The 27961-nt window shown below is 35.8% G+C and overlaps 1 protein-coding gene across 1 annotated transcript in view; it reads left to right on the top strand.

The window, feature by feature from the left end:
• The window catches only part of LOC149769871 (glycosaminoglycan xylosylkinase-like), an 86594-nt gene extending 58653 nt beyond the window's left edge, over positions 1-27941 (top strand). Inside the window, exons 5-6 of the mRNA XM_089949707.1 lie at positions 20839-20962; positions 27851-27941. Of these exons, the coding sequence (XP_089805833.1) occupies positions 20839-20962; positions 27851-27941 (215 nt within the window). The remainder of the gene's footprint in view (positions 1-20838; positions 20963-27850) is intronic.
• Positions 27942-27961: the final 20 nt, after the last annotated feature.

The raw sequence follows: 27961 nt of genomic DNA, 5'->3' as shown, positions 1-27961 counted from the left end.
CTAAAGAGGATAACGTCGCCGATACGTTTACATGGCACCTAGCATCAAAACAAGGTGTTTCAGCCCCGCGTCATATATTCATAGCGCTGCAGAATAGGGAACGATTGGGCAGTCAAGAACGCAGCCATATGATATTTGATCAATTAGGAGTCAGGGATGTTTCGCTGAGAATAAACGGACAACAGGAACCATCCGAGGATATACAGCTTAATTACGGCGACAACCATATTGCACGTGTATACCATCGATTGCTGTCGTATATGAGCCGTGATCAAAACGTCGACACCGGTTTGCAAATATCACAACTTGATTTTAAAAACCTGTATCCGATTTATTATTTTTCGCTGGAACATCTTGATTTAACGAGACAATCCGTCGTTGATATACACTTTCGAGCTCGTATAGCCCCGGCTGGTGTTAATTATAGAGCGGTTGCTGTCATTCTCAGCGATAAATCAATGCTGTTGGAAGGCGTTGGTGGACGAATGAGAATCGTTGATGCGCCAGTGGAAAACATGTAATTGAAAGCACAAAACGCGTTTACAATAAAATGTCGTATAGTGTCGTCAGTGTAGAGTTGACTGATGGTCAAGTCAAGAAATTACGATCAAAGTCGGCTAAACAATGCGGGACCACAATAACGCTGAAGCCGTCGCAGATGGCAGGTGGTAATCATAAGATATCGTTGACGGCGCGTCAAATAAAACATTTCAATGATGCGATGAAGAATAAAAAGGGTGTTCAAATAGATTTTTCAGCCGCAGCAATTAAAAACATGGAAAAGACCGGTGGGATATTTCCGCTGTTAGCTGCGATTCCGGCATTGATTGCCGCGGCCGCACCAGCAGTGGCTAAGGCGGCGGCGTTAGGAGCCGTTGGTACCGCGGCGGGGATGGCATTGAAGAAGGCAACCGGGAAAGGCTACAAAAAAAAACGACCCTTGGCCGGAAAGGGTCTAAGACTACCGGGAACCCCGTATTCATGGTACTCGGGAAAGGGTCTAAGACTACCGGGAACCGTTTATTAACTCGGGAGTCAATGACTCCTGAGTTAATGACTCCAATGTCTAATTTTGATTTAATAGACGCCGCAAACGCGTTAGCGATAAAAAACTTCAGAGGTGTTTTTATGAGGGATCAATTACCGGCGGTACCAAGGAATATTGAAACCGGCATAATTAACCTCGATGGGTCCTCCGGAGCGGGAACTCATTGGGTTGCATACGCGATTGATCCGCGTGCAATCGTCTATTTTGATTCATACGGGTTAGCCCCGCCGAAAGAGTTCATGCGGTATATCCGAGCGTGTTCAGCCCGGGTTTTTTATTCCACGCTGCCAACACAGCGATTAAGTGACCCACCGATATGTGGCCGTGAGGTATTGAACGTACTTGCGGCGATTTCATCATCGCGAAAACCACCTCATGTGGTTGTAAACGAATACACTAGTGGGGTCGTAGAAGTTCAACGGATTTTAGAGAATAACATTTACAATAATAATGATTGATATTTGGGGACGATCGGTTTCGGCGCTGAAAGAATCCACGGAAACAGCCGCCACCGATGACATAAAAAAACTAATTGAGGATGAAATCGCTGATACGTTGAACTTAACCAGTGTTGACCCAGATGAAATAGTTGTATTTCAAGACCGCCAGGGTAAATTGAAATCCGGTAATGTGTCACTGAATGATGTTTTAATACGACAGCGTGATGCCGACGAGAACACTATCGCGCTGTATACCAGCGACGGACGACTCAGACCAGGTAAACATATAGTGGAGATAGAGAGAATGATAGAATTAATCCGAGACGGTACTATAAGGTTGAATGAATCCGTGATCGAACTCGAAGGGCATGTGAAAACAACTATCGATAGATTTTTTGGGTACCCGATAGTATTCGAACCAAATCTTGCAACAATAAAAAATACTATTTTGGAGTTTACGACGCTGTCGGGCCAATTTTACACGTTACGAAAAAATGTTAACAGGATCGATGACAACTTTGATAAATTCCTTGGTAAAAAAAATACCAAGCCGGATGAAATCACAATAACTATAAATGATATCACTGCGTATGGACAGGAAATAAAAACAATCAAAACTGATGTTGCAACAAACAAAAGGAGTGTAGACGCGCATGAACGGGAAATAGAAATAATCGGCGCTAATGTTGCAACGATCATAAATAATGTAGACTCGCATGGACGGAAAATAGAAACAATCAAAACTGATGTTACAACGATCATAAATAATATGGACGCGCATACACAGGAAATAGGAACAATCAAAACTGATATTGAAGCAAACAAAAAGAGTGTGGACGCGCATACACAGGAAATAGGAACAATCAAAACTGATGTCGAAGCGAACAAAAAAAATGTAGACGCGTATTGGCGGGGAATAGGATTAATCAAAACTGATGTTGCAGCGAACAAAAAAGGTATAGACGTTCATACATATGAAATAGGAACAATCAAACTTGATGTTGCAGCGAACAAAAAAAGTATAACCGAGAATACACGGGAAATAGAAACAATCAAAACTAATGTTGCAGCGAACAAAAAAGATGTGGACACGCATATACAGGAAATAGGAACGATTAAAACTGATGTTGAAGCGATTAAAGACGGGCTACCGAGAGTAGCAGAGCAATTTGAAAAAATAAAAATCCCTCATGAGAACATCATCAACACAGTATACACAATTCGGCATGGATCATTCGATTGGACTCCTACACAGAATACAGTAAATATCACCGCAACTGTTAAGGGCATTTATCGATTGACACTGATTTCAATGATGCAGTTTAATATATTATCGTCGAGTTCATCCGGGTTTAACAATACAATATCAACAATTATAGACAGGAACGCAACTGAACAGTTTACAATTTATGCCGTTGATAGAAATCTAGCCCGGGCAAACATTACATGGTATGTGGAATTTGCAGCGAATCTAAGTAATTAAAAACACTAGCCCTTTTAAAATAAAAATGACCACCAAGGAAGTTGAATCAGAGGTATCACCGACGTCACATCAATATCGATTCGATACCGCAAAAGAATTTTCCGCGAACTTGAAAACGCTTTCCGAACAATACCGTGTAAAAATAAAAAAATACCGTCGTAAAATAACCGCCATCGACGCGGTCGTGTACTCGGTGTCGGGTATAGTAGCTGGCGCCGGTGTTATTTTATCCACGGTGACCACGATAACCCCGATCGCTGTTCCAATCGCTGTCTCCGCAATGACAACAGTTGCTGGAATTGCCAACGCAATCACTAGGAAGATATCATCGTGTTTTCAGAAAAAACTCAACGAGTATACAGTAAAACATCAAATAGTATCCGACGCATACTCGAAATTATCCGGGTTGATCTCGTTATCGATTGATAATTTGTTCGTATCCGATGTTGAATTCTCCACGATGGTCCAGTTGTATAGCTCCGCGATGTCAAAAATCGAGGATTTTCAACTGGAAGCCGAAACCACCTGGTTGTTGAAATTAGACACTAAAGACAACGAATAATAATAATGTCGCTGAACCCCGAAGGGTTTCAATTACTTCAGCGGATCGCGGAGAACACCACTCCGGTACAAACAAATATGATATCAATAACGTCAACGAAACCCGAATTCAGTGTAAACTTTCCATCACCGGTTCCAGTAAAGGAAATAGCACTGGCAAAATTGCGAGTATATCACAGTTGGCCTAATATCCGAGCGGACGCATTTAACGGACAACAACCTAATAACTCGCTGGTTTTTGCACGGACAAATAAACCCGATGGGACCCCAAACTGGGAGGAGGTTACAATACCAACTGGGTCATACCAAATAGAGCAAATCAATAAAGAATTTCAACGCAGGATAAAATCGATCACAGGAAAGGAATCAAAAATCGCTATTACGGTTCATGAACCGACGTTATCGTCGACGATTGAAATAAGCACACCGGGGTATATGGTTGATATTTATAACAGTTCAATAAGAACCATACTAGGATGGCCTGAGAATCCACCCGCGGACACCCCCCCATCAACTATCCTCAGACACGATAACGGAGATGGTGGTAGGCATATTGCCCCGTACAACGTAAATATTGCATCGGTGATAGCGATTAATCTAGTGTGTGATGCTATCGAAGGAAGTTACCAGGTAGATACCAAGCAATCAAATCAAGCTCAACAGGGGTATATCCTTTATTCGTTTTCACCAACAGCCCCTCCGGGATTTTTGATCATTGAGAGTCCGATTAATCCGGTCTATATGCGATGCCATGATCGGTTTTTAACGAGAATTAATTTCAGACTTACCGATCAGTCAAATAACCTAATTGATCTGCAAGAGGAGGAGTTAGTGATCACTCTGTTTGTAAGATCATTGTAAATAACCACTTAGCAGCAGAGGGGCAATGACATCGACGTGGTCGTCGATGTGCTTACCGGACGCTGACGACGCTGGGGATCGGCGCGCAGAAGGTGTTAATTAAACCAAATGACGTTTGGACGATCCCCCAACGACGACGTCGTTTTTTTTTTACCAGGCGCTGACGACACTAGATCGTTGAGTTGCAGAAAGTAATAATTAAGCAAAATAACGATTGGACAAAATGTCCGATTCGCCCCCTCTGCTGCTGGCTTTGGGATCACACATACAGTGCCTAGAAATAGGTTATTATTACTACATGGGTTTGGTGGAGAGATATTTAGTATTGTTACTACATCAGACTTTGAAGAAAACAAATCAGTGCCTAGAATTAGGGTATTCTTACTATGAGGGTTTAGTGGAGAGTTATGTAGTCTTGTTACTACATCAGGTTTTAGAGAACACAAAATCAGTGGTGGGAAATAGGGTATTGTTAATAAATATGTTTAGGAATTAACCATGTAGTATTGTTACTAGTATGTTTACTAGTACAACATGATTCACTTTACAACTTCTTGTGTTTCTTCTTATTAAACTTGATATTGTGTGTACAAAGTTTAAAATTCCTTTAAAAAGGACAAGCAAGCAATTCCTTTTTTATTCTGACAGCCAACAGTGACAGTGTTTTCTCCAGTGGTATGTACCTTGGTTCTTTTTCATTGTACTGGTACATCAGTAGTTTCAATCAGTACAGAATGTATGGATATTCCCAGGAATCTTGTTATGACTTGATTGATATTAACAGTGTTCTCATTATTTATGACAAAATAGTTCAGAAGATTATCTTATTGTTTTTTGGGTTTTTTTACAATATGTTTGTATCTTTTGTAAATTAATGGTGAATATTACAAATATAATTTATAGTTATTATTCTTTAATCACATATTTTGTCACATGTCATATACGTCAGCTTGGTGACCAAACGGAATGTTGTCAAACATATTTGGGTGAAGTACACCCCCTGCCCCCACATCCCACATGCCATGTTTTAGATTTTTACAAGCGTATGTGAATGTGTTAAAGACATGTAATTATGTACATTGTAAGGCAGCAAATCATCCTACTCTTTTCAGGAACATGTTTGTTTTCTGTCTAAACTTGTGTAATTTCTTAAGTCCTCTAAATACTTTCCTGTTTGTATGTTTTATGTTTACTGACCCTCTGATAAGTATCTTGCCTGGGTATTGACATCCCATTCAAAGTTTCTCTGCCTATTGTATCAGTAGTATAGCTTGAAAGTTGTATACTTCATTATCAACACTTCCAGTTTTTGTCAATAGGCTCTCTATTGTCAGTACAGTGTCTTTCACAGTATCAGTTGTAGAGTACATCCACTTTTGTTATAGATTTTAGACTGCATCATATACAGCAAGTAAGATACACATAGCAAATTCATCTACACTTTAAGGTACTGGCCATTTATTTTTTGTGATGGGTCTGTGATTTTCATTTGAGCTGAAATATTTCTTTGTCTTCTCAAAATAATGAATATAATTTTCCAAATAATATAAAGGATATAACGTGTATTTTGCTATAAATCAGAACAAGATAGTTTTTCCAGCTATTGACAGATGGAAATTAAAAAATAATGGCATTCCCCTGCCCCAGAACATTGAGTAGTTGGTCCTTACTATAATTATGGTATTTCATGGTAGTATCATGGTCATTCAGAAATACAGTGATTTACCACAGTACAAAGTGTTTTTGGTACCAAGCTCTTGTAGTTGTGGATCCCATTTTTTCTTACAAGAAGCATCCCCAGAATAGGCTGTACATGTATGTACCAATGGGAATACAAATGATAAGAATTGTATCTGAAACATTTTTTATATTGATCAGATCAGCATATAGTGCCTTGAAGTTTTATTCAAGATCATAAATTTAGTAACTTTAAATAAAAAAATTTAAATTCATGGAAAGACTAATAAAAAAATGTTTTTCTTATTTTGCTGGTTTTAAACTTAGGATAGGTAGGTAGGTATTTTATTTAACATTACAGTAATACCTCGTGCATTTGCGTTTCTGGATTCACGAATTCACAGATTCGCGAAATTTTCATTGGTACCCTCTACGTACATGTTTTCTTTATTTTATTGAATTGTACCTTCGTTAAATGACTTCTGTGACATATGAAGTTTACCTAGTTTACCTTCCTGACAATGACAAAGAAAACGTCAGTCATTAAGTTTACAGTCCCATTCGTTACTTGGTTTTACCTTACTGTGAGTGCAAAAGAAAATGGCAGCCAATGAATTAGTATAGGGGTAATATTAGCATACATGTACCATACTGTAAATGCGCTAGTGTGGCAAATACCCATTAGGCGATACTGTACTCTATTTTTATGTCAACCATTTATTTCTCTTTTTAAGGGTAATGTATTAAGCTAACTTTTAAATGAAATTAAAGTGCTTTGGGAGCATGATTTGGGTCATATTTAGGGTTTAAACCCTAGAAATAAGCATTTATTAGCATTTTTAGTGACTTGTACCAAACATTCGCGATTCCTCCTGACTGGTTCTGGAACCTAACCTCGCGAATGTTCGAGGTATTACTGTATATGTATGATGGTGATTATTAATGTACTAAGAGCTTCATGTACTGGGCTCTACCAGCACATGGTGATGCACAACTCAATTTCAGGAAATTTTTTGTTAAAAAATATTATTTTAATCAAAAAAATTACGGGTGTGGAGTGAGGAAGTGCTAGGATCAGTAACAAAAATCAGGGACAGTCAGATGACTGGAAACATTTTTTTAGGCCAAAGAGAAACAATTCTCAGTATAATGTAAATAAAACTGTAACAGTGTATAATGAAATATCAGTCATTGAAAATGTCTGCTGTAGAAATCTTCTCAATTGAAAGTTCAGATTACCTTTTAATCTAGTTTCACATTAATCATCATAAAATTGAATGTGATATGTCATCTTCTATTCAGATGTGAAAAGTCCCAATCATCTGTCATGGCTACCCAGAGGCATTTCTGTAAAAATCTAAGTACAGTGTGTTTTGATCCCAAATTGTGGAGGTGTTTTTTGTGTTGTTGCAATCAATTAAAAGTTGACCTGCATTGTATTTTAATTCTTTTTTATCAAATCAAGTAAAAGGGACAGAATATAAAAAAAGTTTTAACTGCATGCAGGTCAAGCATGTGTAAGATCTAACAGTCATGGCTGTGTGTTTGGTCAACTCATTTCATTTGACTAATCTAACACTGTCAGTACATGAGAGAATCAAAGTATCAAAAATTAGTAAGGGGTATATCATACTTATTCACAAATGTGATTAACAAAAACAAAGGAACAATGTGAAAGGCTTACTAGATGCATGAAAAACTTAGTTTTATAGATAGGGTTTGTTATGGAAAAGTGAGTTCAAAAGTATCTTGTGAAGTTAAAACTCCTAAATTGGTACTCAGAGGGTTTTTCAAAGATGTGCAGAAATATTTGCTCTGATTTGCAATGAAATCACATCATCAGTATTTTTACATTGTTGTTTCATCACTTTTTAAAATAAAGAATATTGTCTAATTCTGAATCAGATTCTAAAGAATGTGTCCAGACATGATTCACAACTTTGAGGTGAATCCTATGGACCTTCCCTTGAAAGTTTGTCAATAGCTGCCATTCTGACCACTTAAACTATTTACACAAGGGTTGACCAAGAAGTTTAAGAATAATCAAATATTTTTTTTCTGCATAACTTATAGTCGGACCAATTGTAGAAGGTGATCTCAGTAGCTTGATTTTTATCTTTTTGCAGAGAAATTTCCAGTGAACAAAATTTATCATTTTTGTTTCTTCAAATTACAGCACCATCAGAGATGTACATTCAAGGCATATGTTTGTACAGTATCACAGAACTAGAAGAGGCAGTTTCAAAAACATACTCACATGCACAAGAAACCAATAGTTTTGCTGATACGATCATTTAGAGAGTGAATATATTGATAATAAAAGGATTTTTTTTAAAGAAAGCAAAGAACTTTATTATAAAAAAATTATTTATTGACATTTATTCCAAATGTGATTCCTAATCACTCTGACAACCACTGACCCCCTCCCCCATTTCACTGTTGATGCTCATCAGTTTCTTAATTTTCCAGAGGCCACTCTGTAATTCATGCATTTGTACCATGATATGTGTTTTTTGGACCCCATGGTGCCTGACTTATTGAGGGATACCGGTATGTATAGTTGACTTTTTATGGAGACCAGGTTGACTGTGGTATACTAAAGACTGCAACCTTTTTTTGCAACGTTAACCTTTATGCTATCAAATATTCAAAAATGTATCATTGGTGGAAATTTTGCCATTTGTTTTGTCTGTATTCCTTATGTAAATCTGACTATATTTCACTTGTAACTTGACCACATTCACAGCAGAGTAATTGTATCGACAGTATATGAAATTGTGGTTATCTTTGTGAGACTTAGGACATGTTGGTAAATTACAGTAAATGTGGTATAGAGGGAGCCAGAAATGACCCCATTTTATCACATGGTTAGTATATGGAATTTCAACTCTGCAGTTTACGATGAGAAAGCAAAACATACAGTGTGGGGTTTATCGCTATATCTCTCAAGCTTTTTCAGAAGCATGGAGGTGATTCCACTCTTACCTCTGATTGTTGGTGTGAAGGACATCTGTGTCAGCATCTGAATTCTCAAATGACCATTTGTGCTGAACAACAGTCGATGGTATAGACCTGTACTGTGCTGTTTCAGAAATTGGCATTGTTAAAGTCAGCTGGCATCTAGGACTCTGAATATCAGAACAGATCTACAAGAGATAATTAAAAATTCAGCTGTAAATCTTTCTTGTACAGAGAATCCCTTTGTGCACTCTCTCATTTTCACTATATTTTACAGTTATTCACAAGGGCTTCCTGTGCATTTTGAACCTTCAAAAGCTGTTCTTACACCCTATCACAGGACCCTCATTTGTGTGAAACATGCATCATATGGATATATGTACATATTTTCAAGCGTGTTACATACAACATAAATTGTATAAAAGGTAATTGCATGAACAGAGAAGAAAAAAATTCTAATGTGACATACAGCTTAGGACTCCCAGTGTCAAATGCCATCAGAAAATTCAGAACAAGAAATTTGAAGGAACCAAAACTCTAACTCATTTTCTCAAGTATTGTTAGTGTTTAAAAAAGTGTATATAGTTTCATTTTGTTATTTTAGCATTTTGCTGATCACATAAAACAGATGTCAGATAATGGAGATATCAGTCCACAAAAATTAGAACTCGCTCTTCTGTGACCAAATTTTCTTGGCAGACAGTATATTCAGGTCCCAAGGTCCCAGGTGGCTGATTGGTCTAAAGTGATCACCTTTACTGATCACTGCCATCTCACCTCTGTCAAAGTGGGTTTGAGTCGCAGGCTCAACCAATGTGGGTAGGTGAGAAAGCTTACCAGTAGCTTCCACTGGGTCGATGGTTCTTACTCAGGTTTTCCCAGGTTACATGGATGTATAGCTAAGAAATGGCGTTAAACCTAAAACAACATATTCAGGTCCCAACGTGTTTTTTTTCTTTTGATATTGATGTAACTTCATTATACTAGCCAAATTTCTTGATACCAACAGTGTCTGGTTTAGCAAAAGAGAGTTAATTAACTAAATTAAGTGATACTTATATCTTACTGTACAGTTGAACATCCCATAACTGCCACCTACCTTCAACATTCACCTATAATCTAGTCAGCATCTGATTTTTCCATTTTTATTTTATTTTCTAAGGTAAGCACCATGCATCAGTCAAGATGTATATTGGCTTTTTTTTTTTACAATTTGCATGCTGTCAAAGATAGTCAGACATGCAGTAACTGTATATAAAACACCCACACCAAAAGAGCATACATAATGGCTCAGAATTAATGCCAGCAACTAAAAATATACATGTCCTTACATAATAGCATATAAAATTGGAGAACATTTCAAGTATTTGCCTGCAGATATAAATTTACAGTAGTCCATTATTGGCAAAACCAGAAAAATTGATTCACAGAGAAATAAATGAATTATCCTGTAGATATTGTCCTTTGAGAGTCATAAAACAGTTGATAATTACACGCATGCTCATTTGTTCCTCGGTTGTTATTAATAATGCAATTGATACATATGTATTACATGTTGTTAGACTCAAATATCTTTCAGATACAAATGCATTTTACTCGCAGCCTAATACTTGTCCAGTAAATTATGCATGTGCTCAGTACAATACAATACTGGCAGAACTCTCTGTAGCCATTTGAAACTGAATCCTTAATTAGCAATATTCAGGAAGTTTGGGTTCTGGTGAGGTAAATTTGTTTGCATTACTTTTCAAATAGTGCAGACCGTAATATAAAGTTAGTTTTATATTGTAATTATTGAAACAATTTGTCATCATGTACAGTACATAACAGTTCAATTCTCAACTTGTATATATGCATTCATGTTGAATGATTGTCAATAAAATTAAGCAACATTGACCTTATTTCTTGCATCTTTCATGATGTTCAGTTTTTTCACGTAGCTCCTTTGTAATGGCATATGAATGTATATATTGATCATATGATGTTTTGTTGTCATAATGGTTCTTCAAAGGTCTACAGTATTAACTATGACAAAAAAACTTTTATGTTTTGATGTTTTTTTACATCTTCCTTATCATAGACCATTTCACATCAACATTAAACCATTACAGGTATTTTTAAAAATAGAATTTAGGTCATTATAATATTTCACATGTGAATACTTGGCCTTTTTAAAGATAGTCACACTTGCTAATCATATTATACCCTATTAATTTTCAGTGATAAAATTTTGCTCCTCATAGATGACTGTATAATATAAAAAATGTAGGTCACTGACCAAATTTTCATGCTTATGTAATCCATTCATCAAAATACATACATAAATTCATTATTACAATCACTCTAAACTACCAGTAGTACAAACAGTATCTCAATGTGATCTTAATTTGTTTCTTGTTTGATAGACATTACAGGTGTCACTAAATGCAGAGTTATTAATCTTGTTTCTTTAAGCCATATATGAAGTTAATAGAAGAATTTAGAAAATGTATAATTTCAACAGTTAACTGCAAATTTCAAGATATATTTATTTCTTAGATGCAGTTGGACTGTTGTTCGATTTCCCAGTCTTTACACATACAGTATCAAAATTTATTAATGAAAAGTTGCATTTGACTATTTTAAGGTCTGGAATATTGACACTATCTTCTGTGATTTGGCATTGAATGTAGTAAATTGCTTATGAAATACAAGGTATAACCAATAGTTCTGACCTATACCTTTCCTGATATTATATCCAAATAAGTTTCAAACAAGAGGAGCTTTGCTGGCCCAGTCTGCTTGTTAAGGTATTGGATGCATGACCAGAAAGGTATGGGATTAGATTCTCACCAATGGATCAGCCCAGATAAAATATAATGACGTTTCTTATGCAGTGCACTTTACTCTTCTTGTGTCAGTATGATATAGCCTTAAAAGTGTTGATGTGTTGTGCTGTAAAACTCCAGTCAGACAACTCTTTATTGTCAGTTATATGCCCTCCATACATTGACAAGATTTCATGATTGTTTTGAAGAAATCCTTGAATAACAGTCCTTGTTGATTAATGTTATGTGTACACCAGTAACATTGACAGCAGTCTGATTTTCTTATTATAAGGATGTACTATAACAACTGGTCTGATTATCATTTATGTGTACACCACATTGAATTGTCTGATTGACAAATTCTACAACAACAGTCCTTATGTTCTTTGTTATGTAATCACCATATAATGACAGCACTGCCTAATTGTATTGAGGAAATTCTACATCACCAGTCCCTTTTGTCAGTATATGTTAACCACAAATTTACAACACTACCTGATTGTCTTAAGTAAATTATACATCAACGGTCCCTGTCGTTAGTTATGTGTACACAACACACTGACAGCACTACCTAATTGTCCTCAAGAAATTATATATCAAGAGTCCTTGTTGTGTATTATACAGCAGAGTTTGACGTCACTGCCTGATTGTCTTAAGGAAATTCTACATCAGCAGTTGTCGATTATGTGTTCACCAACCACTGACTGTCTGCGTGGGTTTGAGTCTAGGATTCGGCCAATGTGGGTATGTGAGAAAGCTTACCAGTAGCTTCTCGTGGGTCAGTGGTTCTTCCCAGGGTTTTCCCAGGTTCCTCCTCCACCATTATTACTGGCCGCCATGCATAGCCTATCATGTGCTGAAAAATGGCATTAAACCCCACAACAACAACAACAACCAACCATTGACGGTACTGCCTGATTGTCTAAAGGAAATTATACAATAACACTCCCTGTTTTCAGTTATGTGTTCACCAACCATTGACAGCACTGCCTGATTGTTTTAAAGAAATTCTGTAACACTTCCTGTTGTCAGTTATGTGTTTTCCAACCACTGACAGCACTGCCTGATTGCCTTAACGAAATTCTACAATAACATTTCTTGTTGTCAGTTATGTGTTTGCTAACAACAATTGACAGCACTGCCAGATTGCTTTAAGGAAATTTTGCAGCTTATTAAAGTAATCATAACAATGAGAGTATTAATTACAGAATCCATCTAACATTTAAAATCTTTTCAGTAGACATAAGGTTGATAATGTATCTGCCATCAAGGTCTTTGTAACTTTAGTCAAATGACATTTAGCTAAGATCATGTGACTGGAAATAATCATTAAATCTGAAGGTCACCAAATTCTTTAGGTTCTTTTTATAGTCAAAATGTACATTTAATATTTAACACCTCATGCAAGGAACCAAGTTGTGGGAGCAAATCAAATGACTCACTCTCATAGATGGTCACCATAAGGGTAATGTACTGTGACTACACATGAGTAAGTTTTGTGAATTATCACTGATTATTTGATATTTTATCAGGATATTTACTATTGGACAAATGCATGCAGGGTATCAAATGTTTCTTGATTTTTTTAATTTTTTAAAGTCAGAAAAAGGTTTATATGTCAGTAGGGATAGGAGGAGTGGGTTATTTGAAAATGAACAAATCTGAAATTGACTTAGTCAGATTCATGCTTCATACACAGTAAATGCATGCACTTGTCATGTGTATGTGTTCTGATCAGGGTATTTATTATGAGCATGCAAAACTGATATTGTGTAATTCTGTTCTACTCTTTCTTAAAAAAAAATGGTCTTTCGTGTACTCTCTCATTGTACAGGTCCACTGCTAATCAATAATTGAATCTTGTATGTGCTCAACTTCAATGCCTTGTACATATTTTATTGAAGTAGTAAATCATTTATCTAGTTTATAAAAGCTTAGTTATCTAAAGACACCACAAATTCTAAAAATTGTTTCTCCTATATATGTAATAATTACTGTGGAAGACCCCATAGAAGATTGATGAGTTGACCAAACCAGTTTCTTCTTTAAATACTCATAGTGATACTTCTTCTTTGTATTAGTAAATATAATGATATTGAAGAATGCCTAAAATACTGTGTGAAGTAAATACAATGATATTGAAGAATGCCTTAGATAATGTATTTAGTAAATAAATTGATATTGAAAAATGCCTTAGATACTGTATTAAATAAATATAATGATATTGAAAAATGCCTAAGATACTGTATTAAGTAAATACAGTGATTTGGAAAAATGCCTAAGATACTGTATTAAGTAAAGACACTGATATTGAAAAATGCCTAATATACTGTATTAAGTAAATATAATGATATTGAAGAATGCCTAAGATACTGTATTAAGTAAATACAATAAATTATGAATACATTTATCTTTGAAGAATTTATAGCATTATTGACTACATGACAATATAATTGTAGTTGAAAGCATAATTGACATTTTAGAACATTATGGCATTAAATAGCATTGCATTTCACTGTATCTGAATAATGGTCATTTCAAATGATGTATGTACAATCAATATTGTGTATTTATTAAGAAAAATATAATTTTTACTGCATCAAATTGAATTTCCATTGTTCCTTGATATAATAATCCACGGTTTTATAGTAGTATCTGTGATGTTCTTTTAACTTATGGCCTTGTATATATATTTTTAATGATCAGAACCATCTGATATGATGGATTACAAATAAGTATACTGTATCTCTACTAATTTTTAGCCCAAACCTTCAAGTCTTTGTTTTGAAATGGTTTTGTTATCATTCTGTGTATACTCATGTACAAGTCGAGTCCAGCTGGAAACAGCATACCAGTAGTACCTGACCTACAAATGCATAATGTGCCAGCATATCAGAATCTGTGCTGTTTATTCTGCATATTGTTCCTAATAAACTGCATAGACCCAGATCTGCCATTACATCAACATGTAACCATATCAGAATGCACAAAAATGTGACCATACAAAAACAATAATACTGATGATGAAAAGACAGACAGACAGACCACAGGATGGATTGACAAAGTTATCAGTACATGCTCCATACTCATTGGTGGTTATAAAGTATACTGCTAACCTGAACTAGCTGTAGTAATTTCAGTGGAGACAATTGTTCTATGCTTATTGCATCATTTTTGAAACTGTCGATTACATTGTAAAACAACAAAGTATTCACTGCGTTGGAAAATGACTATTCATTGCATGAGGAAACAGTATTCACTGCATTGGAATATTCCTTTGCATTAGAAAAGAGCAAAGTATTTATGGCATCAGAAAAGAGCAAAGTATTCATGGCATCAGAAAAGAACAAAGTATTCATGGCATTAAGAAAGAACAAAGTATTCATGGCATCAGAAAAGAGCAAAGTATTCATGGCATCAGAAAAGAGCAAAGTATTTATGGCATTAGAAAAGAGCAAAGTATTCATGGCATCAGAAAAGAACAAAGTATTCATGGCATCAGAAAAGAGCAAATTATTCCTGGCATTAGCAAAGAACAAAGTATTCATGGCATCAGAAAAAAGTATTCATTGCGTTAGAAAATGTCACAATTATTACATGACTTATATATGAAAGAAAACTTGCTGCAACTTAATTTAAGTTTTAGTAAAATTATGTTATATATACTTCATTATAAAGTGGTTTAACAATAAAATAGTATACTCTGTGATGTACATGTACTTCATCTTAAGGTGGCCTCACTATAAGGTTGTATACTCTGTGATTAACATGTACTTCATTATAAGGTTTCCCACACTATTAGATGGCCAACATGTACTTTGTTATAAGGTGGCCATACTATAAAGTGGTTTACTCCATGGCCAACATGTACTTCCTTATAAGGTGTGGCCTCGGGCCACACTACAAAGTGGTATACTCTTGGACTCATATGCACTTTATTATAAGGTGGCTGCAGTCTAAGGTGGTATACTCCAGGGCTAACATGGACACCACTATGATGGATAATTTTGTGAAGAAACACAGGCATAAATAGCTGAGTTCAGTGCCATTGGCAATTGCTACATACATGTACACCTGTAAAATTGAATCAGTTTATCAGAAAAAAGCTACACGTATATTTTAATTTCATGTACAGAACAGTTACGGAATATTTCAAACCATATGTCTATAAAGTTTACAAACTACACTTTACCATAAAATTGACTTAAAAGAATTTGTTTACAAGTATTCAAAGAACTAGATTTATTTTTTAGGTAAATGTGACACATTAAAACAGTTTGTTACCATACTCTGTAGTATGGAAATACTGATATGTATGTCAGATGTATTACCATACATGTACATTCGAAAAAGGCAGGAGAACTTGACAAAAGCAAAAGCAAATATTTTGTGACATTTTTATATTTTGTGACATTTTTCTTAGAAAGTTTTCTGGAAAAGTTATGTACATTCTGATTTGGTTATTTAAAATTGTACGGTAGTGATAAGAATGAAACAAAATTGTGTCAGATGGATGGAAAGCTTTTTTTAATATTTTTTTTGACAAATCAAGCTCATGTGAGTTTATGTCACTGTTTTGAAACAAACGTTACTGGTTTTGAGGTGAAAAATGGGGCATGGTTACTACTGTGTGTGTGTTGAAGGTGTTTTTTTTGGTACACAAAAAAAACTTATAGTGACGAAAACCACACATATTCTATTGTGAATCCTTTAAGACTACTGATTTTCTATTTCAGTAATTTGGCATATGCTAATACTGTATTGTAATTCTTTGGCTTTGTTAACTTTCATATGATAATAAGAGATCTGACAAGTCCATCTCCCAGCTTTGCAGAATTTTGGCACATTTCTATTTAAGAAGGCTCTAGTGATAAGCCAGTAAAAATGTACAAGGTTTTCCCATTCCTACATGTTGTTTTCTTCTTTCCAAGGGTTTGTTCACTGAGCTTGATTAATTTGAGAAAAATCCTGTAATTAACTGATTACAGCTCTCCATCATTATAATTTGGTTCCGGATATAAATGCAGTGTAGCTACAGACCCATGATGACAGCTATGGACCCCATGATAACAGCTATGGACCCCATGATGAGAGCTATGGACTACATGATGAAAATGAAACCATTGTATTTGAATTAGTTCATCAGATACTTGCAGAATAAGTTGACAGAAAAAAAATTCAAAGCTTAGTATTCTATCTTTATTTCCTTTCAGAAACAATTATTAATGTGAGCATTTGCTCTACAATGTGATTTGGTATACAGACAACATTGGCGGTAACTAATTTTGGAACATTTTACATGTAATCCATGGTTTACACATTTGATACCCACCCAGGTGTGCCTGGGTTGGATGCCTTCAGGCTTCCTTAGAAGAGCACATAGCTCTCTGTTCCTTGTCATGATATTGCCAATAATGTGTTTAAAGTGACATAAAAAGCTACCAAAGAGACAACCAGGCACATACACCATTCTTGCTATACCATACAGTAATGTACATAAAGTGCACAAAATTTATTGTGGAATATTGCATACATTGTTATCTATGCACCTGATTCTTGTAAGATCCAATGTACAGTTTTACTGAAAAGCATGTCATCTATTATGAAAACACTGAGAGTACATGATTTCAGTATTATTGTGGAATATTGCACACATTGTTATCTATGCAACTGATTCTTGTAAGATTCAATGTACAGTTTTACTGAAAAGCATGTCATCTATTATGAAAACACTTAGAGTACATGATTTCAGTATTACAAAATAATTATTCTATAGGAATCAATTCAGGGACTGGGATGATGCAAAATTTGTGTGAGGTTTTTCTTTATAAGATAGCACAGGTAGGTGTTAAGCACATGATTGCTTTTTTGTCTTATATTTAGTCTTGTTAGATTAAAATATTTTAAGCATTTGACACTTCAAGCTTTAATAAATGTGTACATGTATATAGCAGTGGTTAAAACTATTTACCAGAATTTAATTATACAACAAGTTCCAACAACTTGTAACATCTACTTTTGATTACTGATCTGTACAATTAAGTTTGTTGTTGAATTTCCCTGCCTGACTTCCTGAGGTGGAAGAACCGGTTAGCTTGGAGGAAACAACCTGTTTATAGGCATCTGAAATTATTTGACAGCGGACTTGCTTTAGTAATACTTACCCATTTTATGTTTTGCTTTCACATCCTTGGCATGTTAAAGCTAAAATCAAATTTTGTAATTCCTGATCGGAATATTTTGACTTGCCTGGGTTAAAATGGATCCTCTTACATGTGTACTGGGAGAAAGATATTTTGACTTGCCTGGGTGAAAACTGATCTTCTTACATGTGTACTTGGAGAAGGATAATTTTCTAATGCCTTTTTCAAGTGACATCCTAAGTTTTAAGATCTTTTGGGAGAGTTCTTGGATAATTGCATATGCATCGTTTTGATAGAAAAGATTTTTTTATAAAAGGTGACAGATTGTCTCAATAAGATATTAGTAAGAGATTATCAGTAGACTGCAATAAATTACTTGTAGACTGCAAGAGATTATCAGTAGACTGTAAATGATTACTGGTAGACTGCATGAGATTGTCAGCATACTGCAAGAGATTACTGGTAGACTGCAAGATTGTAATAGTAGACTGCAAGAGATTATTATGAGTAGACTGCAAACAATTACTGGTAGACTGCATGAGATTATTGGCAGACTGCAAGAGATTACTGGTAGACTGCAAGATGGTAATAGTAGACTGCAAGAGATTACTAGAAGACTGCAAGAAATTACTGATAGATTGCAATATATTATTGGTAGACTGCAAGAGATTATTGGTAGAGTCTGAAGAGATTACTGGTAGACTGCAAGAGATTATTTGTAGACTGCAAAAGATTATTGATAGACTGCAAGAGATTACTGATAAACTGCTATATATTATTGGTAGACTGCAAGAGATTGTTGGTAGAGTCTGCAAGAGATTACTGGTAGACTGCATTAGACTATTGTATGACTACAAGAGATTATAGGTAGACTGCAAGAGATTATTTGTAGACTGCAAGAGATCTTTGGGCTTCCTAAAAGTTTCATTGTGTGTCTCTAGACAGGATTTTTAATACAGAAACTAAAACTATGAGCATATAGGTACCCTTTCCTGCATCTACTTTCTTACTTAATGCTTTACATATAGTTGGTTTTTTTTAAATCTAGCTCAAATGCTTACCTCAACAAATCTGTGTTAGAATGTGACATGAATCTCCTAGCTCTACATCAGAATTTCAAGCTGCATTTGGAAAGATAGTGTACTAGATCTATGTAAACAGCTTTGTTGACAGTTGTGTTGTGCAACAAAAAATCTAGTGCTGATACCTACATGTTCAGTTGTGTTGTGCTACAAAAAATCTAGTGCTGATACTTACATGTACAGTTGTGTTGTGCTACAAAAAAATATAGTGCCGATACTTACATGTACAGTTGTGTTGTGCTACAAAAAATATAGTGCTGATATTTACATGTACAGTTGTGTTATGCTACAAAAAAATCTAGTGCTGATACCTACATGTACATTAGAATCTGTTGGCAGCAGCAGCAGTTAGTAGTCCAATACAAGCTAATTTTCACATAACCGATTCATAGTCTACATAACCATAAAGGTCTGCAAATGAGTGTAGGCTTTAATAGTAAACACAGGGAAAAATCAATAAGTAGCTAACAAAAGTGAAAATTTATGTAATACTCTTCTAATGTTTTAGTGTTAATGGGAATTCAGTAAGGCTGTATCCCCATTGTGTTTTCCCAAAATGTATCCAATTGCCTTTATTATGTAATGCATTTACTTGCAAGTTCCATCTATACCCACTTACAAGTTGAGTCAGACTGCAAACAACAAATATCCTGATCTGCCTTAGCATAATGCATCTGTAGATCAGGCTCATTGTTGTTTCTTCTACTGAGTACTTCTAACAACTGCATAGACCCAGATTTGTTGGTGCATTATGTGAGGGTTGTGAAGTTTACAGGTGGATTTGTCCTATAAGCAAGTACATACGGTATTATTCTTTGATTTCCACATGCAGGCAATCAGAACAAGACTAATTTGTTGTTTTGATAATCAGGACTTGTAATCTGATTGCAGCTTCCCCAAATAGCTCTAAGACTGGACAACATTGCTTTGGCTCAAGTTGAAACTGAAACATTGTTTCATGACATAAATTAAGGGACATCTGAAAGCCACAGTTGATTCATGGTAGTCTGTTAGCCTTGGCACAATATAGCCTTTGTGCTAATATGAAATACCAATCCAACCCATCCTGACATATAATTGATCTTTGATAGTTATTGATGTTGCCAGAGTAAGCAAAGTAGATGAGTGTATAACTGTTCATTGATTTTTCTATAGTCACCAAGAAAACCCTAACATGTTTATTTCTGTCATTAACAAATATGTGTACCATTAGGGTGTGTACCATTTACTGATGTAAATGTTTAGCAAAAAGTTTCAGTAAAAATGTGTGTTCAATTCTGTGTTTTTTATGTGTATATGGAGGCAGCATTTGAAAGTCCGTGTTTCTTTACTGTAGTGAAAATTGATGCCTAAAAATTAATAATCAGTGCCATATGGCATTATTGTGGTGACTTGCCATATATACATTTGTATGTACATGTACATACATTTGTGTACACACACACACACACACACACACACAGAGACATACATACATACATACATAAATACATACATACATTGCAGTATGTAAGGCATTACCAATTATACATGTTTAACAGTTAGGTATGTATTTATGTTTATTTAAAAATAATGGTTTCATCTGGAGTAGAGATGTGATAACTTCTTTCCTTGTAAATCAAGTGAAACTGCATTGAATGCATGTCACTAAAATTGTGTCCAGAATATCCAACACTGGTGAAGTCCTTTTCAGAAAGAGATGAGTTTGCATCAGGTTAATAAAATCTGTTATTATTTTTCATATAACATGCATACTAATTGAAGTGATTTAAATCCAGGTGGCATATTGAAGGCATTGATTACAAGAAAGATCATATCAGCAGACATTGGACACAAAGGGACACAACTCAAAATGACATTAGTTCTTGAAGGGGGGCAGAAAGTTGTGTTCAAACCTAGAAGGTATTTTTTTAGTAATATCTCTATATCTCTCCCTCTCTCTCATATGTAAAATATGTATATGTTTGTGTATTTTAGTTGCTCTATGTAGCTATGATGATCTTACTCTCTAGCTGTCTTTGTCAGTCTGTCCATCCATCCATCTGTCACTCTGTCTGTCAGTCTGTCCATCCATCCATCTGTCGGTCTGTCTGTCAGTGGTAAGATATGGTTGAGCATTATGTTGACCGTTAAAAGGTCATACTAGGTCAGCTCCAGGCTCCACACTCAATTGTAGTCCTGTATGCCTTATGATTACACTAGGGTGAAAAACTTATGTGCTTGCATTTTCTGTTTTAGAGTTGTAATCTAGCCATTAAAGTAGTTAGACCAAACCTTTGTGTTGTGTTGTGTTGTTCAGAACAATTTAACTTTGTGTCACAAGTTAAAATTTTGGAATGACTTGGAGTTATACCAGTAAGAATTATATCTTCAAAGCAATACTGAAATTTGGATACACAAGTTTATGCGCTAATTTTGACATCATGGAAAAACTCAACAAAAAAAGCAATCGTCTTCACATGAAATCCACATTTCATCTGAAGTGAAATTCACACCATTTCACTGAGACTTTATGGTTTCACTTAGACATTGTGCTTACAGATAAAGAAGACAAAGAAAAACTCAGTTCTTACCTATTGATTATTGGTCATAATGGTACAGACATTTACGTTTCAGCCCATTAAAGCTGAAACATTTGATCCAGTTATCAATAATTCGACGACTATTGCAATCCCAAGCAGATCATTATGTTAGAAAGGTACATATTCAATGCAAGAATCCAACAATAGCATGAAACCATTGATCAATATGTGACTTTGACTGCCAAGAACTGCAAATTTGAAAATCTACAGGAGGAAAACAGAATTGTCAATGGGACTAATTCTGAAAATGTAGAAGAAAGACTTTTACAAGGTCTTCGAAATTAGCTGACACTCCAGAAAGCACTGGCTACCAGTATAATGCAGAACAGATGAAGAATGCAAAAGGCAGATTCAGAATATATTGCAAAATGAAGCAGCAACATCTGAAGTTCATAGTGTGAAAATTAAGAAAAGGAAACTGAAAGGCACAATCAAAGCACAAAGCAGAATTGACAAACATGGAATCAGACTCCAGATTATCCAGCTGTGGTAAATGTGGCAATCTACATGCAGGACGTAGATGTCTAGCCTGTGTTACAGTACAGGTATAGAAAACAGCATCATTTTCTGAAATGCTGCAAGTCAAAACAGGTTAATGTTGCTTATGTCAAATTTAAGATAGATGCAAGCTCACAAGTTAGCATCATTCCAGATCACATTTTTGAGACAATAAATATTGACAATATTGAAGTAAAACCAACCAAGACCTGTCTTGACAATCTGCTCTGGTCAGAAACTAATCATCATAGGCAAATGGAAACTGTACTGCATGAATTTAGAACTTGAATTTTTATCTCATAAACAAACCAGGAAGGGGAGATTCAAACAAGGAGTGGGCATCTAATTAAAAAAAAACTGTAAGATACAGAGATTTTATTATGTGAATTTGATAATTTTCCAGAATTACATTGTGTCTTGTGAACATTAGAAGCTGGAAGTGGTAAAGGGCATAATAATACTTCTGTTATATTACCAGATTACGACGTGATAAGATCTGAATTTTAGAAAAATGAAAATAGGACTGTTCAGTCTTAGTGGCAATTCCAGTCTGTCATCATGTGTTTTGTTTACATGATGATTTTGAGTGTGTGTGTGATTAGGATTTTTAACATATCTTTATATATAAAAATCAGTCATATCACTATGATGTCTGCAGTGTGGCAGTTTATAGTGATGTCCAGCACTAGGGCATCATGCCACAGACATGTAGCATGATGTCCCACCCAGTCACATTATCCTGACACCAGGCCGACCAGCCCTAACACTAACCTCTTAATGCTGAACACCAAGCGAGGCAGCTGTTAGTACCATTTTTGTAAGTCTTTGGTATGACTCTGCCAGGGATCAAACCCACAACCTCCCACTTCCGAGACAGATGCTCTAACCACTAGGCCACTGGAGTGGTAATGATTGTGACTGTTTTAGGACAAGAACTTAATTTTAATTACATTTAGTAGAACTTTTTCAACTCAACCAGGGTCTCACCTCTGTCTGCATGGGTTCGAGTCTAGGGTTTGGCCAATGTGGGTATGTGAAAAAGCTTGCCAGTAGCTTCTCGTGGGTTGTTGGTTCTTTCCGGGAATTTCCCAGGTTCTTCCTCAACCATTTATACTGGCTGCCTTGAATAACCTATCTTGTGCTGAAAATGGCATTTAACCCTACAACAACAACAACAACAACCAACTCAACCAGGAACTTTTTGAAATACATATTTATGTGTGTAACAGAACTTTATAAAGTTTGAATATGTCTACCAAATTCATACGAGAAACAAAAGGAGAAATGACTTTATGAATAATTATTATTTTTAAAAACGCACAAAGCTTCGTTTTAGGGGAGTTGTGGTAATGTATGGTTGAGCATTATGTTGCTACAAATGATCAACAGTTACAAGGTACACAAGGTCAACGCCAGGCTCCACACTCTGTTGCAATCCTGAATACCTTATGATTACATGAGAGTGAGAAAGTAGCCTGCTTGTGTTTTCTGTTTTAAAGTTGCAACCTTTCTTAATTAAGGTGGTTTTATCAAACCTTTTTATTGTGTTATTAAGCAACATCTCTATCTATCTATCTATCTATCTATCTATCTGTCTGTCTATCTGTCTGTCTGTCTGTCTGTCTATCTATCTGTACAGTAAGCATATATATTTATTGCTGTATTACTGTATCTTCTCAATCTTTTAATATGTCTGTCTGTCTGTTTGACTATCTATCTATAGTTATGCAGTGTATATCACCTAGGGCATGTAAGACTTAGTAAAATATCTCCTTGATGTCAAACTGGGGGTTCAGTCTGAGTAAAACCAAAGTATGCTTTCAAAACTGAGGCTCTGATTTTAAAAAATGGGGGACTCCTGTCAACCAGAATGAATAATATATTCAGTAAGATTGTTATTCTAAGAAAGGAATGATGACATTAAGCTGGCATCAAACCAGGAAATTTGTATAACCACATTAATCACAGGAGTAAGAACACATTTTATGTTCTTCAAGTTTTCTGAGAAAAATACTGGTAGACCACTTAGCAGGCATTGCCTTGAACATGTTAGATTTAGTTCTGATGCTGCGTGCTTGACTTAGAACTGAAAGGCGTGGCTTCAAATCCTACCAAAAATTTAGATCAGGATGGATCAGTGTGGTGTGTCCTTGGAAAAGGCACTTTACTCTAATTGCATCATCACTAAATAATCTATTTATATTATATAGTTAATTTTATCAACGACCAGAAAATTGACGTCTTTTTCCTGACAGAAACATGGCTAAAAACATTAGGCGATGAGCCCAAGTGTGCGGATCTAAAACCCACTGGTTACTCCATCAAGTCATTCCCCTGTAACTCTCGCAGAGGTGGAATTGCTGTCATCACAGAGAACTCCATGATCAAACGTCTTAACCACACCACAACATTCAGTTTCGACCACACATCATTTGAACTAGTCCAAACCACACTCACACTGGAGAAAAGGTCAGTCCATTTTTTCTGCCTATACCGCCCTCCTCCTAGTAGAAAAAACCAGCTGACTGAATCTCTTTTTGGAGCAGTTTCCAGATCTCCTGGAATATGGAAATTTGATAGGTGTCAGCATCCCATGACCTTGCATCAGATCACCTCTGCATTATATGCCATCTTGACGTATAAGTCCCTAACCATCCACCTTTATCTGCTGCTAAGAGAAACCTCTGTATGATAAATAGAACCAAACTAATGCATGACATCCAAGAAAAGTAAACAACTTGCTTACCTCCTACAGCAGAACAACTCGATAACTTCCTGCATTCATTGCTTGACAAACATGTCCCAGCTACCAAGTGCAGAGTATCCATTCAAAAGCGTTCTCCATGGTAGAGCAGTGTTAGGGACCAGCTTCTCACTGCTAAAAAACATCGCCATAAACCTGAAAGGCTTTGGCTTTCCACCAGACTCACTATTCCTAAGCAAATCTATGAAGCCGCTAAGAAGAATGTCACAAATATAGTCCATGCAGCGAAATCAGCCCACTACACTACTAAGAACATGGAAAGTTCCAGCTGCAAAGAGCTCTTCGAGATTACTAACAAGCTAATGTCAAGGAACAAATCTACCCCACTGCCAACTACCTTCTCTCCAGTCGACCTTCCAGACATGTTTGCAAATTTCTTCCATGACAAAGTACAAACCATTAGAGATAAGCTTGACACCACAATTTCAATTGACTCATCATCACCATACAGTTGGGATACAGAATTTGAGCAGCAACCATTAGCAGCATTTGGACCTGTCTCTATGGATTTCATACATACTATCCTGATGAAGAGTGCACCAAAGTCATGTGAACTTGATCCAATTCCAACATCACTGCTGCTTGAGTGCTTAGATCCAGTATTGCCTTCGCTAACTGATGTTATTAATATCTCTCTCTCATCTGGGGAATTCCCATCATTTTTCAAAACTGCCATTGTAAAGCCTCAGCTGAAGAAACCAACACTAGACCATAATGATTTAAAGAACTACCACCCAGTTTCTAATCTCCCAGTCATATCAAAAATCTTAGAAACAGTTGTTCTATCCCAGCTTGTATCTCATCTGAATTCAAAGTCTTTTTAGCAATGTATAATCTGCATATTGCCCTTGCCACAGTACTGAAACTACTCTTCTAAAAGTAGTTAATGACATTCTCTCTGCGTTGGATAGCGGAAAGATTACAGTCCTCATCCTCCTTGATTTGTCTGCAGCATTTGACAAAATAGACCATGATATATTACTTCACTGTCTCCAGCATGTATTTGGCATTCATGATTTGTCCTACTTGGTGAACAGGACACAAATTGTATCTGCAAATGGAATACACTCCAGTTGATCTATGTTGTGGTGTTCTACAGGGGTCTGTTCTTGGACCTGTTCTTTTCATTCTATACACTCAGCCACTCTCAAGTGTCATAGATCATCATCCAGTGTCTCACCAATTGTACGCTGATGACATCCAAATATACAAATCTAGCCACCCAACTGAAATTGATGCTACCATCCAAGGTGTAGAGAGGTACATTTCTAATGTGAAATCATGGATGACATGTAACAAGCTGCAGATGAATGATGATAAAACTGAGGCCATTCTGATTACAACACCAAGACTTTCTCATTCACATCCTTTACCTCAAACAATAAATATCAGCAACACCAACATTAAATTCACACAATCAGTACAAAACCTAGGTGTTACTCTGGACAGTACTCTCACATTGCACCAACATGTCATGAACATATGCAAGGCTGCGTATCTTGAGCTGAGACGCATCAGCTCCATTCGCAAATATCTTTCAGTTGATGCCACTAAAACACTTGTGTGTTCATTAGTACTTTCAAGACTGGACTATTGTAACTCAATTATGTCTGGTTCATCTCAGTATCTACTCCAGAAACTTCAAAAAGTTCAAAACACAGCTGCTCGGATCATACTTAGAGTACCACGATCAGAGCACACCTCCCCGCTGCTCTGTACCCTACACTGGCTATCCATTCAATCCAGAATCAAACACAAAATTTGTTCTCTGTGCTACGTTTCACTGACGGACTCTAGTCCAACATACCTATCCGACCTTACCCATGTGTACACACCAGCAAGATGCTTACACTCCTCTTCTGACAATCGTATTCTCATTATTCCCACTATGAAAACAAAATCATATGGACAGCGTTCTTTTGCATACCAGGGCCCAGCAACGTTTAATGAATTGCCCACTGACCTTAGGCACAAAGACACAGTGATCACATTCAAGAGGGCTCACAAAACTCACTTTTTTTGACTGCAAGAACAAACTTAAAGACCTAATAATGTTTCCCACCTTAAATATTCTCAGCATGTTTTTTTCTCTGTTTTCTAATTTCATGGTGTTTGTGTTTGTAATCATATCACTATATATGTTTTTTTATCTTATAGGTGTTGTCTAATGTTGTAAAGCGCTTAGAGCTTCTAAAGATTAGGCACTATACAAAGTCCTCATTATTATTATTATTATTATATCTGTACCATTAAACACCCGATCAAACCAGTCCTGTTTATTACATGTTTGTTCCTATTGATCCAATCCTGCATTTGTATCAGAATCATCAGGTTGTCATCAGGGAGATAAAGTCAGGTTTTTCCTTCATGGCCCATTCCAAATGTGATAACCAGATAAATGGATTCTAGGAGTAAAACAATTCACTGATGTATTGTTGCATCAATAATTTTGCCATTTCAGTATGCACACTAGATGGAGCATTGATTCAAAATGGTATTACCTTATACAAATTATTTATAATCTTCTGCAGCTATGAATAATTAATCTATATTTGGGTTCTTTATTGTTCATGTATATTGATATTGTAGGCTGTGAATCCTAATACATGATGATATGCAGCCTAGACATAATCCTTTCAGTGTAATGGATTCAAGGTCAGATGAAAATGTACCTTAGATTTGTAATGATGCTTGTTTTTCTGTATACATTGTGTTGGGCAATTCTTTTAATTCATTTTCCACAATTTTCTAAATCTAACACAAAAAAATTTCCTTTACAAAGGAATGATGTGAATGAATAATTAAGAAATTATATATTGATACATTCGTGGAATTCAAAACTTTATTATAATTTTTAAAAAACTGAGGGACAAGAAATTTTTTGTATTATGTGCATTACTAAGTTGAAAATGTTCCCAAGAGCTTGTACTATTAATAATTTTTCAGATTTGACCGAACTCATGTAATAGAAGGGAGCCCATATTCAGGAGAGGACAGACACAATGGTGAAATTGCAGCATTTCATTTGAGCAGGTAATATATGAAGACCTCATTGAT

This window comes from Sinohyriopsis cumingii, unplaced genomic scaffold (assembly GCF_028554795.1).
Source record: "Sinohyriopsis cumingii isolate HCF-2022 unplaced genomic scaffold, ASM2855479v2 utg003120l, whole genome shotgun sequence".
NCBI lineage: Eukaryota > Metazoa > Mollusca > Bivalvia > Unionida > Unionidae > Sinohyriopsis > Sinohyriopsis cumingii.
This window is presented reverse-complemented; position numbering and strand designations above follow the sequence as displayed.